General features: G+C 31.8%; 1 protein-coding gene across 2 annotated transcripts in view; it reads left to right on the top strand.

Annotated features, from left to right (window-relative positions):
- LOC111617906 (T-box transcription factor TBX20-like) overlaps positions 1-15,874 on the top strand; it is a 71,452-nt gene that overhangs the window by 51,588 nt on the left and 3,990 nt on the right. Inside the window, exons 4-6 of one of the 2 annotated variants that reach the window (XM_023359271.1) lie at positions 2,303-2,720; positions 12,069-12,342; positions 14,897-15,061. In XM_023359271.1, the coding sequence (XP_023215039.1) occupies positions 2,303-2,720; positions 12,069-12,342; positions 14,897-15,061 (857 nt within the window). Of the gene's footprint in view, positions 1-2,302; positions 2,721-12,068; positions 12,343-14,893; positions 15,062-15,874 lie in introns of both variants that reach the window. The other variant, XM_023359270.1, reaches the window with a different exon arrangement.

Here is a 15,874-nt window from a genome sequence, read left to right as displayed (position 1 = left end):
ATATTATGTACTAATTTGGCCGCTATACATAAAGCTTGCACTCAATTGGCCTACAACGTTGATATTATTTAGGATAATGTAATGCTACATTATGCAGTGTTTATTGTATGTTAATGTATTATCTTATATCGGTTGCATTATGCCATATATTGTAGAAGCTTTTAGGCCCTATACAATGCCTTTTAGGCTCTGCATTTTAATGCTTTATAATCCCGTAACCCTATACAATGTAGAATTAGCATAAATTTTAATTAAACCTATATTAAAACTAGTGTGTGTTACAACACTGATTGTAGTCGTCATTAAACCTATATCCAGACACAGTAAAGTACAGTTGTGATTAATACAGGATATGTTTTTACGCGTGAATAATTAATGTTTATTTCTAGATAAATAATTTTATATAGGTCTACGGATGATCTACATTTAGGTTCACCTGAATATAACCTACACTAATGAATTATTTAGTAGTTAATGTATAGGATATGGAAATGGTCGTACACCTAATATTTAGTCGTAGAAGAGTAGAACCATTTATAATTAGAGAAAATTGAGTTTGTATCTTGAGACAATATAGGACCGCATCTAATGAATCCTATTTACAGACTATATATACATTACATTTAATGTAATTATATCATTAATTAATGCAGAAAATTCTCGGTACTTTAATAGAGCAGAAGACGTAAGAAAGAATGATATAACCACTTTCTAATTTTTTTTTAAATTTTATACTATTAAATAACAACAATTTGAGTGAATTTAATGATTATGTAATGTCTAAATAGTCGCAATGTTTATGTAGAAATTCGAAAATGTAAACGAATATGAAGGCAAGTGAGCATTTATCCGTGTCGTGAAAACGAGTAGGATCATGGAGCAGGCCTAAGTAATTACTATAATGATACTTTAATCCTATATTTTTACTACTGTATGCACTTATTCAGTTGCAAATACACTCATAATCATTTCTCGTTGTTTTAAACTATCAAGACTTTATTTTTTAAATTGGCCATACGTAGGATGGGATGGACGAGCGAGATGTGCATTTCAATACCAGGCAATTATTTAAAATGATTCAGTTGGAGCTTATTTTCTACATGAATTTCTACAATAGAATTTAAAATATGTTCTTATAATCATACGTTTCGTGTGTAGGTTCTCAATAATCGAATATTTTCCGTGAAAATTATTTAATTTACTAGACGAAACAGAAGGTGTGACTTCGGGATAAAGGTTGCAAACCGAACATTTTTAATTAATAATAATCAACTTAATAATATTATAATAAGAAGATTATTATTAATTATTGTAATTTGCTTAATAAGATACAATGCAGAAACAAACTAATTGCATTTAGCTTGCCCAATTTTACCTTATTTTTCAGAATTATACGGTTGTATTTATTGTTAATTCGTATTTTTGGTCAATTAGGGATATAGAACTTTAAGGTTTTAAAGCAAACAATAGGGATTTAATGTATAAATGTGACTAATAATAAAGCTTTAAGCTATATTTACGTGTAGATAACTGATCTGTGCATAGATTAAATCACATTTAACTCATCAATTTTGTAGAAATTAGTCTATAATATCATTCAATATTATGTTTGTTAGATTGATAGGCATAGTTGGCTACTGTATAGAATTTCTATAGTAAATTTAGAGATGCATTGCTTATAACTACAGTAGTCATAGAGCTATTTTAGTGTAACCTATCGTATGAATTGTAACTTTCAATTAGCTCTCAAACTGCAATGTATAGAATTATAGGCCTTCGTGCCTTAAATGATTACTTCTTAACGTTAAGTAGAAAAGACTATAAAATGGATAAACAAAACAGAATTAAACGTTACAAAATTCATGGTCTGTAGCAATTTATCTTCTTAGCCCTTTACCTTAGGTGTAGGAAGAGAATTACTCCTTATATCCTATACAATTAACGAACTCCGACCAGGTCGTTGGGGTTAATTCCCTAACATCCGGGTCGTTTGTCGGTATCCAAACCACCACAAAAGGATTAAAGCCAATTTACGAAATTATCCACACACACTTACACACACATACGCACATACATACATAGCAAAGCCGGCAACATGGGTGATCACCTTCCTGTGTGGTATTTTCTTATGTAAACGTGTTTCTTTCAAGGGAAAGATCCGCCCGGTTGGTTATTTTAGAAAATAAATACATATAGCGGCCGCGTTTAATATATCCACCTTAGCAAATTGTAATTTAGTTCTAGAGATAAGGATCGTAATCTGTGTAGAATATACGTTTAAAATCTGATTATTCTTCCGCAGAAAAATCAATGGAGCAACCTCTAGAAAATATATCAATATTAACAGACACAGATTCCACTAACGCAATAACGACACCGTTCTACAGGCACACTTCACCTTCATCACCCACAGACTCCGATCCTCCGGTATCTCCAGCCATTTCTCCCCACCAGAACGCATCATCTGCGAGTATGAGGTCTAATTCTCCTCCTATCACGGACGAAGCGGCAGACAGCACCACGGTTGAAGACAACGATCTATCTCCTGCCCCTTCATCCTCATCCGGCAAGAACCAGACCAACAACCCTTACGCCGCTGCACTTAAACCACAATGTAACTGCGAGGAGCTCACCAAAGTCGAATGTCATCTAGAAAATAAAGAACTTTGGGACAAATTTCATGAATTGGGCACCGAAATGATCATCACCAAATCAGGGAGGTAAGTTTCTAAATGAGAAAGATTCCAGCGCTCTTTAAGCTAATTTTAATACCTTTTACATTCATTTTTATCCACAAATTCTATATTTTATCATTTCTATAAGTAAATAAATGTAAATTTTATTTATTTTTCTCGTTTTTTTTTTCAATGCTCGCTCATACGCTTTCCTTCGTAAACCTCCACATTACATTACATTATTTATTTTTACTCTAAGAACAAACAACTATACACTTTATTATATTTAACATTTTAAACAATACATCTACTTTAATTTTAAATTGTTACAAGTCAATGTAATTTATACAAGCTGTAGGAAATAAGCAAACATTTAATTAATCGTGATAAAAATTACAAATATTCGAAGATATTATCGGAATAATATGTAATTTTCTATAAAATATACTGGTATGTTTTGACAGTTATCCATTACTTAATTAATATTCGATTAATCATCGATTATTTATTAATAAATCGTAATTAATTTTATTAATTTCGTGTATAGTGTCGCCATCTGTCCGGTTGTAACCGCACTACTGTAAGGGGGGGTTTGAATCTAAGTTGGCCTTACATTTCAAACACAAGAAACGTTAATTAAATATACAATTTTTTAATAAAAATTACACAAATCTATCCACAAAAAAAACACAGAATTATTAACGTTTGCATTGGTAGTTTACTTAGAATTATTAATCTAGCTCCGTGTTCTATGCTGAAAAAACTAAATTGCATGTTATAGGGGATAGTGTGCAAAATTTTAGTATCATTCTAATCTAATGCCTTTTGTGCCTGATACATATACAAAAAAAAAATTCAAAGAATAATAATGATCTATTCATCAACACAATTTACATTGAAAGAAATTCAATAATCGCGGACAAACATACGGACTAATAATAATAAAAAAGAAATGTTTAGATTCTCAGCTGACTCATTTTTGTCTCTCTAAATCGAATTTCGTAATAATCGTTGGGTCCTACCTATCGTGACGATGGGACACACGTGACCCATCGTCATGGTGACACGTGAATAGAAAAAAACACTTTGTCACTATTTTCTTTATCTTTTATTCGTTTTCTCTTATAATTTTTTTTTCCTTGTCAATATTTATATAAAGAAAAAACAAAACAAAATGGCAGACTTTGAAGTTCTTCCTCCCTTCAAATATCACGTTAAAGTCTCGAGATTCGAAAAGAATTCTACAAATCTCCTTCCAACTTTCACGACTATCTAAATTCAATTTTCTAGTCTCTGCATTCGTATGTTTATTGTTTCCCAAGTTTTAGATTTGAGAAACGAAATTCTCAAATCTCCTACATTTATTGTTTCCCATGTTTTAAGAGCTGGAAATTCTGAGTTTTATATTATTATTATTTTTTTTTTTTTTAAATTCGCCATTCAAAATTGCTGTTTTCGAATTTTTGTGATTCAAATTCCATTTTTAAATTATATATTATTTCCCCCCCAAATTTTCTGTCTTTTTTTTTTTGTATACGCAATCTTTAATATATCAGGGCTGGACTTAGACTTGTTGTGGGCCTAAGCTATAACATATAATAGGCCCTTTCTCTTTTGGGGCCCTGCTCAATAGATTCGTAACTCGAGACCCCCTTTTTTTTTAAAGATTATTTTCAAATCTGGACATGATTTTCGTAATTTCTATATTGAAAAATTTCTTTAAAATGTTGTGAATTTTTAATAAATTTTAATATTTTTGATTAATTTAATTTAATTATTATTTAAATTTTAAAAAGTTATGACTAGAAGATAGAATTTTATAGCTTAATTTCGACATTTTCTTTCATAATTTTCCAAATTTAACATTTGTTTACCTTCGGAATCAATGGTAAAAGTTACTTTATTAACTTTCAACTCGATTTTAAACAAAAATTTATTAGAATATTCCAGATCCTTAACCTCAGCAAATGTTTTTCTAACAAAACACCATACAAAATTAATTTTTTCTTCAATTTTTTACGTTCATTAGTGCAATAACACTGTTTTTTTTTTAAACTTGTTCTCAAACAAATAAGACAAGAAAAAATACATATTCTTCAGCTTCGATGGCAATCATTAAAATGAAAGACATTCATTTATTTTGGATTAATAAAGAATCGTGATTAATAAAATAAGATTAATCTACCAAACCGTTGACAGTTCTATTGTATTAAGTTTATTGTATTCATAAGCTCCTCGAGTTTAATTAGATAAATTATCCATTGTTAAATCTGTCTCTATCTTATCAATTTAATATAAGCTATGTATAAGAGATTGGTGTAAAGGTTTTATCGAAAGAATTTCGAAGAAAATTGTAAATTCCAATGGTGCTATAATTTGTCAATCGATTAATAGACAGCATCGGATATAATTACAAATTGCCAACCCAGGAAATTCAGCAATTTCCCTCCTTCAAGACTCCTCCCAGCACCCAACCTCTCCGAATAACAGGTCATTCACCTAAGCTTCAATTAATCGTAGGGTATTAGGTACAAGCTCCGGTTTTCAATACTCTTCTAAGGAGGAGGTAAAAGTCTCTATATCGTACAATTCATATGATACTTGCATAGCAGACGTGGTTGTCCGGTCAGTTTTTACTTTGTCGGCTGTCTGTGTATAATCTTTATAGCCTGCCAACTCATCTTGACTGTATTAAGTCATCCTTTAGGCTGGCAAGATAAGGACTGAAAGCCTTTTCTCATTAACCCTTAAAATATCTTTTCCCCATTCTTAGCTATTAGTTGGCTATTTCTATACAACTTTTGCTTCAAACTTGTATAATAATGTTTAAGTTCAAGTAGGCGTACAGGCGTGCATAAATCTCTTCCCTACCCTAACCTTAGGTCGTTTAAAGATAAATTCTTTCATTGTTTTTTTTTAATTTTTTTAAATTTTCTTTATCAGAAAATCACGCAACGTTAACTTCTTCTAACTTAATTGTTAGAGTAAAATATGATAATTTATGGAAGAATGCGAGTCAGAAATGCCTTTTGTATGTAGCAAATATTCTAGAAGGGTTGAGCCACGCTATCATCGTATATTAAAATATTACCGATTTAATTAAGCGTATTAAAAGGCATTAAAATCCTAGCCGAGTCGCGCAGGCCTATAGACGAATGTGTCAACACGGACATTATCTTCACCGCTAAGAAAACCAGTCTAACCTGACTGGAGCGTTGTGGCTCGATGCCAAAATATTCATTTTATTTCGGTTTAGAAACATTTTATAATCAAAAAGTTGTTGACAGATTGTGAATATCTTAGAAAGCAACGCGAGAGAAGGAATATCACAGCCTCTTTGATATTTTTATATTCATTGTGGCTGTCGTAAGCGATGAGAAGTCATCACGAAAGACCCGAATGGAGTCGAAAGAAAGGTTACCGTAACAGAAGGCCGTCGTGCGTGTATGAAGATTAAGAAGCAATTTTACTTCCGGAGAATACGTTAAAAGTAAAAAAAATAATGTAAGATTTGATAGAAAAGAGCCAAACGGATTTGAATTTCGACCACCCGCGTTGTTTCGACAGGTTAGGAATTTATCAGCGTAAACATAAAAGTGCGCGCGACGCTTATCTAATGAAATAATTATAGTGTGTGCGAAAAATGGGACGTCCGACATGTACAATTTCTCTCGATTGTCCACCACTAATTTTCCACTCTGCTGAATCCCATTGATGAAACGTACACAAAAACTCGGAGCAGTTTTAATTAAATCTTTGAGTGAGTTACAATTCTCGACTCCTGGAATGACGTATAAGATGAGTTCTGTAGCCCGTGTAGAAGGTTTAAACCGTTTTAAACGGAGCACGGGATGACATCTCCTGGGAGACGACGATACACGAACGTACTGTACTGTACTCGGACTCTCCGCTTAGCCATTTTCTGCACACTTAAGTTTACAGAATGACAGATCCGGAACTCACTGGTTAAAAGTTGAAGGGAGAATTGAAGAAGGGCTTGCCTGGGGACTTGATTGCAGCATCAATGGGGGATAACACTAATAATTCTCGTAGAAAAACCGTGGGACACATTTAGCCCGCGGCCGCGTATGACAGAGTGCGGCTCGGACAGTTGGTCCGTCCTTAATGGTAGATCAGACAGATGGGACTGCACATACTGGCAGGTCATTTGTTCCAGCCGCAGCTGCTACAGACAGCGGTACTTTTTACTACCGATGACAGCAAGCCGCTACCATGTCTAACGAACCGCTACTGATCCTTCGAGGAGTCGATGTTCTGTACACAAACAAAGAATAACATTTTTACTACTTCTTAAAAGTCTTCCAAGAATTGCCTTTATTGCCTTCCATTTTTAAATTTCTCTTCAATGTTTCAAATACTTACAAAATGCATTCATAATCTCTTACGTTCTCTAAGTTACCGGCCTCGAAAAGAGCCTATATTTAAAATTGATTTATACGAAATAAAGTTGTTAAAGTAGGAAGAAACCTCTGAGGATAACTGTGATGATCGTATGAGATGATTTTTTTCCTCCTCTTATTCTAAAACAATGCAATAAATTTCGAGTAGATGGCAATATTGATCTCCCCTTGGTAATGATGAAAGAAAGAATTTCTTTTCAGTTTTTCATCATTGCCAAAACTGAGAAATGATTCTGTTCTAGGTTTTCACTCAATGATTTATTACTTTCGCTATCGCTGGAATGGATTTGTAACTAGATTTATTCAAAATTTAAACTGGTTGTAGCTTGATTTTCTCTTGATTGACGTATCCACTTTGAAATTTAATGCTAGCTTTCCTCGCTGTTAAGAGATAAACTCGAATAACCCGTTCTAAACTCGCATTCAAATTTAGATATACTTAAGCTTTATGCTTCATTTTCTCTACATTTTCTTACAAATTAATAAATTCTAATTTCTTTATTCCCAATAATCCGTAATTTACGAATAGAACAGAATTACGGAAACTGATCTTCTTCGGATTTAATAGAAGAAAATTATTCTATTAATAATTATCGTGTATTACTCGTAAGAAAATGCTGACGAAAAAAGACACATCAACTCCAAAGAACGTCATAAAAAATGCAAATTCTAGTTGCATTAAGTCACTTATCCAATTAGGCCTGTGTTCAAGCCTGGAGCTCAATTTGCAACATAATCTACAGTCTAGTTATGTTGCAAACTGAGTTCTAGTTACATTAAAACATTTTCCTAATTAGGCCTATGTTACAAATCAGGTTTTTTTTCCTATCTCAGACCTATTATATCGAAATTTGATATTCTCCGTAGTTAAATTAGACGTAACTATTCTCGATAATATAATTAAATTCCGCTAAAGTTTTGGCATGAGAGTTCTCTTATGAAAGCATTTAGAGTTAATTATCATGTTTCAACTGTTTAGAAACTTGTAACAATATCAGTAATTTCATCTCAATTAGGCCTACTACAAATTGTTGCATGATTTAGACGTAACAATATTAGAAATGGATGTTTAGATATTTAGATTCCAATGTAATTTATGCAAAGTAATTATTAGGCATTTTAAGGGGCATTTCATCAAGCTTGTAAGATAATTCGCTAATGCTTACGATCATTTTGTAAACTCTAACAGCATTACTCCTGGTCATCAAGGCGTAAAGAATTGCACGTTGTTCGAAGAATTTTATCCATAAACTCATTAAAGATTCTATTAATGGTAAAATTTATTAAAATTTCTCTTCGAATAAATTATTTCGATACGATCAAATATACAGTTTATCCACAAGAAAAGCAAAAAAAATTAAAAAAAAAAGGAAGAAGAGAAAATATTTTGAATTGCATTACATCCAAATACACGTATTACACTAGAACGTGCGGTCCTTCCATCCCTGAAGGAGCCATTTTGCAGAATAATCATGCAACGTAACGATGACTCCGACAATCTCTCAAAACAGCGCAAAGTGCAAATGCAAAGTTAAAATAAATTCTAAAATCTTCGGACACAAAAAAGGACCACTGGGAGAGACTGCAACGTTTCATTTTTCTAAAACAAGGAGGAAAAGAGAAGCGGAGAAAAAAATTTTGTATCGTAAGAAACAGTCGATGGGGAACATTTTGGACTGTTACGTGTCTCGCCTTCCAGAATCCCATTACATCTACGAGAAAACAGGAAAAAAAGAAAGAAAAAAAAAAGAAAAAGAAAAAATAGACGGCAATTGCTAGGCACGGTTGTTGCAGTTAGACTTAGTGATCGGATTCCGACCATTACTTTCTGTAGACCTTCAAATACACATCGTACTGTCCCTCCGGACTGTGTGTGATGCACTCAACTCTAGTAAGGAGATGAGATTCCACCTTCAGTAAGTGGATGGCGAGTTTGCTGGGTGTGAAGGAATCGTATGTAATAGGGGATACTCTGGCACAACCGACTTTGGTTGACCCTCAACACGTTTTTTTCTACCTGCAATTTTAGGTAACATCGTGTCTACAGTGGCCTTTGCAAGCATTAGTAAATTGTTCTGCAATTCGGGACGAATATTAAAACTTCTTATTACGCATTTCTTAAATTTAAACAATCACGTAACTCGTAAAATGTATTTTTTTTTAAATCCTAAAAATGAAAAATTACCGATATTTTATTTATTCTAAAAATCGACTATTGTTCGGAATGTATTAAAAATTAATTTCGTCGTTGTTATAAGGGATTTTTACCCCTCTATTTAACGTGATAAAAATGAATTTCGCCTTCGTTGTAAAGAAGTTTTTCTCTAGTGAAAGCGGTGGACTCCTTCAGAGATACTTAATTTGCTTGTATTCTGAATCATAAGCTAACTATAAAAGTGTACGTGAGGACAATTGTGGAAGATACCTTTTTTTCTTATCTCTCAAGAAGCTTACTTATGTTGACAAATAGACGAGAGAGTTTCGACGCGTCGATTAGCACTGCACAGCGACTTAACGTCACGTTTAGCAACCAGACAGATTGGTTCGATTCGATCTAACAGGGCCTCTGAGACGTATTAAGAGTTACAAACCTTATATCATTCATTACGAGTTTCAAGGGTTTTTATTTTCTAACTTATTTCTCTACTCGAATCTCTTTACCTTTACCGATAACTTTAAAATGCATTCAGACTTAACTCTTGCATCAGCAAGCGATAAGAAATTGCTATAATCAGCATTAGTACGTACTTCACGGACGAATCGAGATTTTCCGAAGCTTTTAAATTTATTTTTTCTGTAAAATATTGTTACTATTTTATAATATATGTTGTAAAATGACCAATTGAAACATTTATGAGGTGAAGTGCACAATCTGATGTTCCTGTAAAAGGCGGGGAAGGTGAAATAGGTGAAAGACGTGCGTGAGATGGTAGATATTTCTCGCAGCTTTCTAGATAAGTTGGAAGACGACGGGGAGGAAAAAAATAAGTAAAAAAAAAAAATAAATAATACTGTTTGCAGATATAAAAAATATGATAGAAAATGAACCATTTTAAACAGGAGTGCTGACAGAATATGGTGCAGAAATAGTGATCGCGTGTTTGCACTCAAAATCTATAGCAACGTCTGTAGCGTGTCACATTCTAGAGTATGTAACAGCAAGTTCTAAAATGCGTTTAGATAGGTTACACCAATGCATATCTAATGTGGATAGTCTGTGCTGTAAGAAGGTGATTCATGGGACCACCAGATGTAATTCTAAATGGAAGTAGCCCCGTTACACGCTTTGCATGATGTTCTTGGATTGATTTCTATATTCGTTCAAAGTTTTCCCTCATTTTTAGAGTTTTCTAAAGTTGATTGCAATTATTCATATTTTTCTCTTAATAATTTTGCTAACTAAACGTTAAACTTCTTAAACTTAACTACTTTTATATAAATTATCGTGCGTTGAGGCTTTAAATTTATTTAACTCGTACGTAATTAATTTAAAATGTCTTAATCTTTGCTTAAAAACTTCAGGAAGAATTAATTACCTTATTATTTTGCTTTTAATTTGAATATTTTGATAAATTTTCTCCTATAAATAAATGTTGTAATATACTTATTTAGAGTAAATTTATTATAATTTGCATTAAAATATTGCATAGATTTTTCATTAAAGTTGCTTAGAACATGCTGAAGTTAACTCTTTAAAACAATTTATTCTATTATTAGAAGCTTAAACAAAATTGGAGCTGAAACAATAGGGCTTAATGCATTCAGATTATATTACATCTTCGTTTCATATAGACTAATACACAAGCATATGGATTTATATCATAAATTCGTATAATTTAATTCAATTTAGATCAATTTTTCGAGTAATAATAATTGTTAATTATGATCATTAAATACTTCAAATTTTCATACATAATTCCGAACATATTTTAAAAATTTCAAGTATGAAATAACCATAATAAAATTCAATTAGTACAGGGTGGTCCAAAAGTCCGTTAACGATTGTAAAGACTAAATTATCTTATTCAAATACTTAATTATATTTCTATCGTGTTCAGATCCATCGAGGGGAAGGGGAAGCTGGAGATTTTACGTCCATTACGGGCCCGTAATCGTTCCTACACCTATAAAATTAATGTTACTTTTACTAACACAAAATAAAATATTTAATACTACTTTACATTAATAAGAAATTACAAGGGAAATTACAAAAGGGGGCCGCACTATCCGGGCCTCATACAAGCACTCGACGGCTCTGATTATGTTTCTACTAATTTTGTAAATAATAATGAGTATTCTAAATGATTTCATTTATATTAATATTTCTTAGTGTACCTTGTTAACTGATTTTTGGGTCCACCTTTTATGTAATAAAAGTTAATTTCACGCTCTAGTTTCTCTCTAAATTTTTAAGAATTATTTACACATTAAGAACTATATATTTTTATATATTATAAAAGTCTGTAGCCTTATATTTTCTCGTGTAATTAAATTTAATCAGCATTTTAAGCGATTTTCATATAAGAAACCTTTTAAACACACGTAGATGCATAGAGCAGTAGCAATTCCCACGCTCTAAAGGTCACCGTTCTCGAAATTTTTTCCTTATTTAACACTTATTTTTTGCTAAATTTGCATAATTCAAAATATAATTAAGCTCCGTTCTTAATTTATTACATAATTTTAACATAAAAAATTAAAATAAGATTAATTAAGATTAATAGTATAAAATTTCTCTAATTGAAATATTTAACAATAATTTTATTTATTTATTATAGTAAAATAAAACTTTTTTTTAAAATTTAAGTATAATTTAAAATTTTAATATAAATATCGCGAACAAAAATAATAATAATAATAATAATAATAATAAAAGAAGCAACGATGTCAGGTAAAGCTGTCACCTCTAGCACTTTTTACCATTAAGTAGCAGGACTTCACAAGTACAGACATCTGTCACAACTAATTGCAGGAGGATGTTTCCTACCCTGAGGGTCTCCTTCACCGGATTGAACAGTGAAGCCAAGTACGCTGTATTACTGGACATTGTCCCCGTGGACAACAAGAGGTATCGCTATGCTTATCACAGATCTTCGTGGCTTGTGGCTGGCAAAGCGGATCCACCTTCTCCACCTCGTCTCTACGTCCATCCCGATTCACCTTTCACAGGGGACCAGCTAAAGAAGCAAGTGGTGTCTTTCGAAAAAGTAAAGCTCACTAATAACGAAATGGATAAACAGGGGCATGTAAGTTTACATGTTTTTCCATCTTAAACATCTCATCTCGTATATATATATAACACATAAAAACGCGTCACTGTTAAGCTTTATTAAGAATTACACACGTACACGATACTAAATTATTATTAAAATATTTAAATAACTTCTAAAATTCTCCAGAAGCTTAAATTTTGCAGAATTTTATACCATACCCGAAAGGGGTTCTCAATACGAAAGGAAACAGTTTAAAAATAAATTAAATTAATTCTTCTTCTTCTTCTTCTTTTTATAAAACGAAATTAAGATGTTTGACCTCTACAAGTTCCGAAGAAACGTTGTTCACACGTTTTTCTCACCTTCCTATAGTATAATTTTAAATAGTGTTTAAACAACGATGCGTTACAAATTAATACATTCATTTTATGTATGAGTGATTATACAGCAGAGTGGGAGGATCGGAAACAATACTTTAAGACGTAAAAAAGTCGCTTGTAAATAATATTTTTAACCTTTTCTTTTATTATTTTTTTCTTTCTTTTTCCATTCAGTAATTTACAGAATAACAATTAAATATTTTTGAAAGACCGATTGAAATTTTGGAACCGTTCTCTTAATGAAGTTAAAGCTGGAGTAAAAAAAATCACAGTCGGCACTTTTCATTAAGATCTAATTAAACAATGCTAAACTGTTGTAAAGTTTAAAAGAAAAAAATAAAAGTATATCAAGAATTAGATAGAGAATTTTTCTTCTTTTTTTAAAAAAAAAAAGCATAGAAAATATTAACAAAAATAGAAGTGTAGCGTCATTTTTTTTTTTCGTTTCTTCGACAGTAAAGAAATCGAAGACGTGACCCAACTTTGCTTGTATCCGCAGGACTATTCCATTAACTAAAAAAGTGATTAATATTTCGACGTTGGACGCGCAATTTACTGCACAAAGTATATTAGATCGAGGCAACGTTCATTAGTGATGGATGATTGTGAGGCGAGCAAACACACACGTCGATTGAGCTGCAGGTGAATAAAGAGAAACGATGTTGTGTTGAAGCCATCGCGCCATTGTTTCACCTTCGTTCTTTTAAAAAATGTATAAAGTGTCAGATTTAAACTTGTTTTAAAAATTGCTAACTGCCTTTACAAAGTTATTATTACATTAGTTTTAGGAGTAACTAAATTTCAAATAAAATGGCGACCGTTCTTAAATATGTAGAGGAAGAGTTTAGAATTATAAGGGAGGAGAAAAAATTTGTAAAAATTAAGTTAAGAATGAGATAGATCTTATTAAAATGACATAATATCATACTTAGCAACAAGCTCTAAAAGATGTTAAGTTGAAGAATTTGCTAAATTAACAATAAAATATAATGATAAAGCAGCAAAATATAGCAATAATAATCATATATCAGCTCTAAATGCGATAAAAATATGAATATTCCTATATTTAAACATTACAAAACTGCATTTTTTAAATCTGTTAATTAAATATCTCATTAAAGGATTTTTGTATCCAAAATAGCAAATTAATATTCGTAATTTAAAAATTTATTTAAAATTTCTAATTAATTTACTTTATTTAAGTTCAAGACAAAGAAAAAAAAATAAGGTAAATAAAATATTTAACATTGCTTTATTAAACCCGCGATGAAAAATTACAAATGAAAAATAAATCATGAATTAATCATTTAAACAAACAGAATGCGTTTTAAAAGTTCAAAACTGACGTATATTAATTGTTTAAAAAAATATTAAATAGAGCAATTTAACAAAATTTGTAATGTTAACTTTACTTAATTTAAAAACAGGTGTGAAATTTTTCAAAAAAAAAAAAAAATTGGAAAAAAAAGTCGTTTCAACTAACAATCACCTGTAGGTATTTCAACGTCTACTCCATTTGATCTATCGCAACCAGTTAATAAACGATAAGATATACCGCAAGGAGAAAAAACGGCGTCTCAATAACTTAGAACACATCCTTCATTTCCGACATCTCATCCTACGGAAAAGACCACACACTCGTTTCTTAACATTTCCTTTCAAGTAGGGAGTTGAATAACCCCGTTTATTTTCACACACACATACACACATACATACATACAAACACATACGTACACACAGACACAGACACACATACACAGAACACGTTCAAACAGATCGCTTATTAATTTTACCGGCACTACTCCTGACACATCGGCGTCTTAGTGTCGCATCTATTGACTCCTTGATTTAGTCTAATCTGCGCTACAAGTGTGAAAGTTTGGCTTCGCGTGACAACACACCATATTTCAGTTGGGCGTCACGTGATTTGCTCATCTTCCCCTTGTTCCCCACCTGCCAATCCCGCTTTCTTTTATTCTCCTCGGGCCTTTACTTCGGTGTGATAGCCGTCTTGGGGCGAAGTACAGCCTTGTACAGCACCTACCCCAAGGCCATCGCTTGCAGCGTACTGTTGTATCGAACCATTTCTAATATTTTAATGAAATATATCGCTATTATTCATTTGGATAGGGGGGAAAAATAATAATTATTATTATTATTGTTAATATCTCCTACAAATATTAATTCATTCTTATTCTTTCCAGCAGATCGTACTCAACTCCATGCACAGGTACCAACCTAGAATACACATAGTGAAGAGGAAATGTCATAGTCAAAATTCGGTCATAACCGATTTGGAATCTGAAGAATATCGCACTTTTATCTTCTCTGAAGCTGTTTTTACTGCTGTGACAGCCTACCAGAACCAATTGGTATGTATTTAACACATTAGATTATTATCTTTAATTCTTCTTTCGAGTACTTTCACTTAAGGTAGGATGACACATACCCACATTGTGCTTGTGTTCCCAAAATTTTTCAGACTATAACACCCTTTTAGTGCATATATATTGTTTTCCTTGTCTTCCAACATTACCCCTACCTTCCAGCTTCTCCTTGAATCTTCAATGGGATAGCACCTATTTGGGAATTTTTTGTCTATGCAAATCGTAACAGAAGAAATGTTATAAATTGTATTTTTTAATGATATTGTTCGATAGATCTTCCTTTTTATTTATATTATATAATTTCTCTTTCTAAAAAGCTCTAGTTAGTGTTTAGATATACAAAATCCTGGATTGGAAACCTTTTTTTTGTATTATTTCTATGTTTTCATTTTCTTAATCTGTTAATACGAAATTAAGAACTCAAATTGAACACATTATATCTAATGTGTTCAATTTTATTATTATTTTTACTCAGATTTTACTTCATTTAATATATTATAAACGTGTTTTCATCTTGCTCCTCTCTTAATATTTTACGCTTCTGTTAATTACCAACTTAACGTTATTGCGATACACAATTAGAGGCCTGATTTAAACTCATTAAGACCCTAAATTATAATATAAGAGGCCCTTCTTTATCAAATAGTAATAAGTTTACAAGCATAAGGCCCTCAGTTATAGCATGTATAAATCCGGCCTTGATCATAATCTATATACGTCTATTTAACCTTTAATAATATATAATACTTTATAATTTAAAATATAGGCCTATATATATGCTGACGAAAAAAGACACAT

The sequence above is a fragment of the Centruroides sculpturatus genome, unplaced genomic scaffold (genome assembly GCF_000671375.1).
Source record: "Centruroides sculpturatus isolate CEXI.00-Female unplaced genomic scaffold, Cexi_2.0 scaffold215, whole genome shotgun sequence".
Taxonomy (NCBI): domain Eukaryota; kingdom Metazoa; phylum Arthropoda; class Arachnida; order Scorpiones; family Buthidae; genus Centruroides; species Centruroides sculpturatus.
The sequence above is the reverse complement of the archived record's forward strand: the minus strand, read 5'-3'. Positions and strand labels throughout refer to the sequence as shown.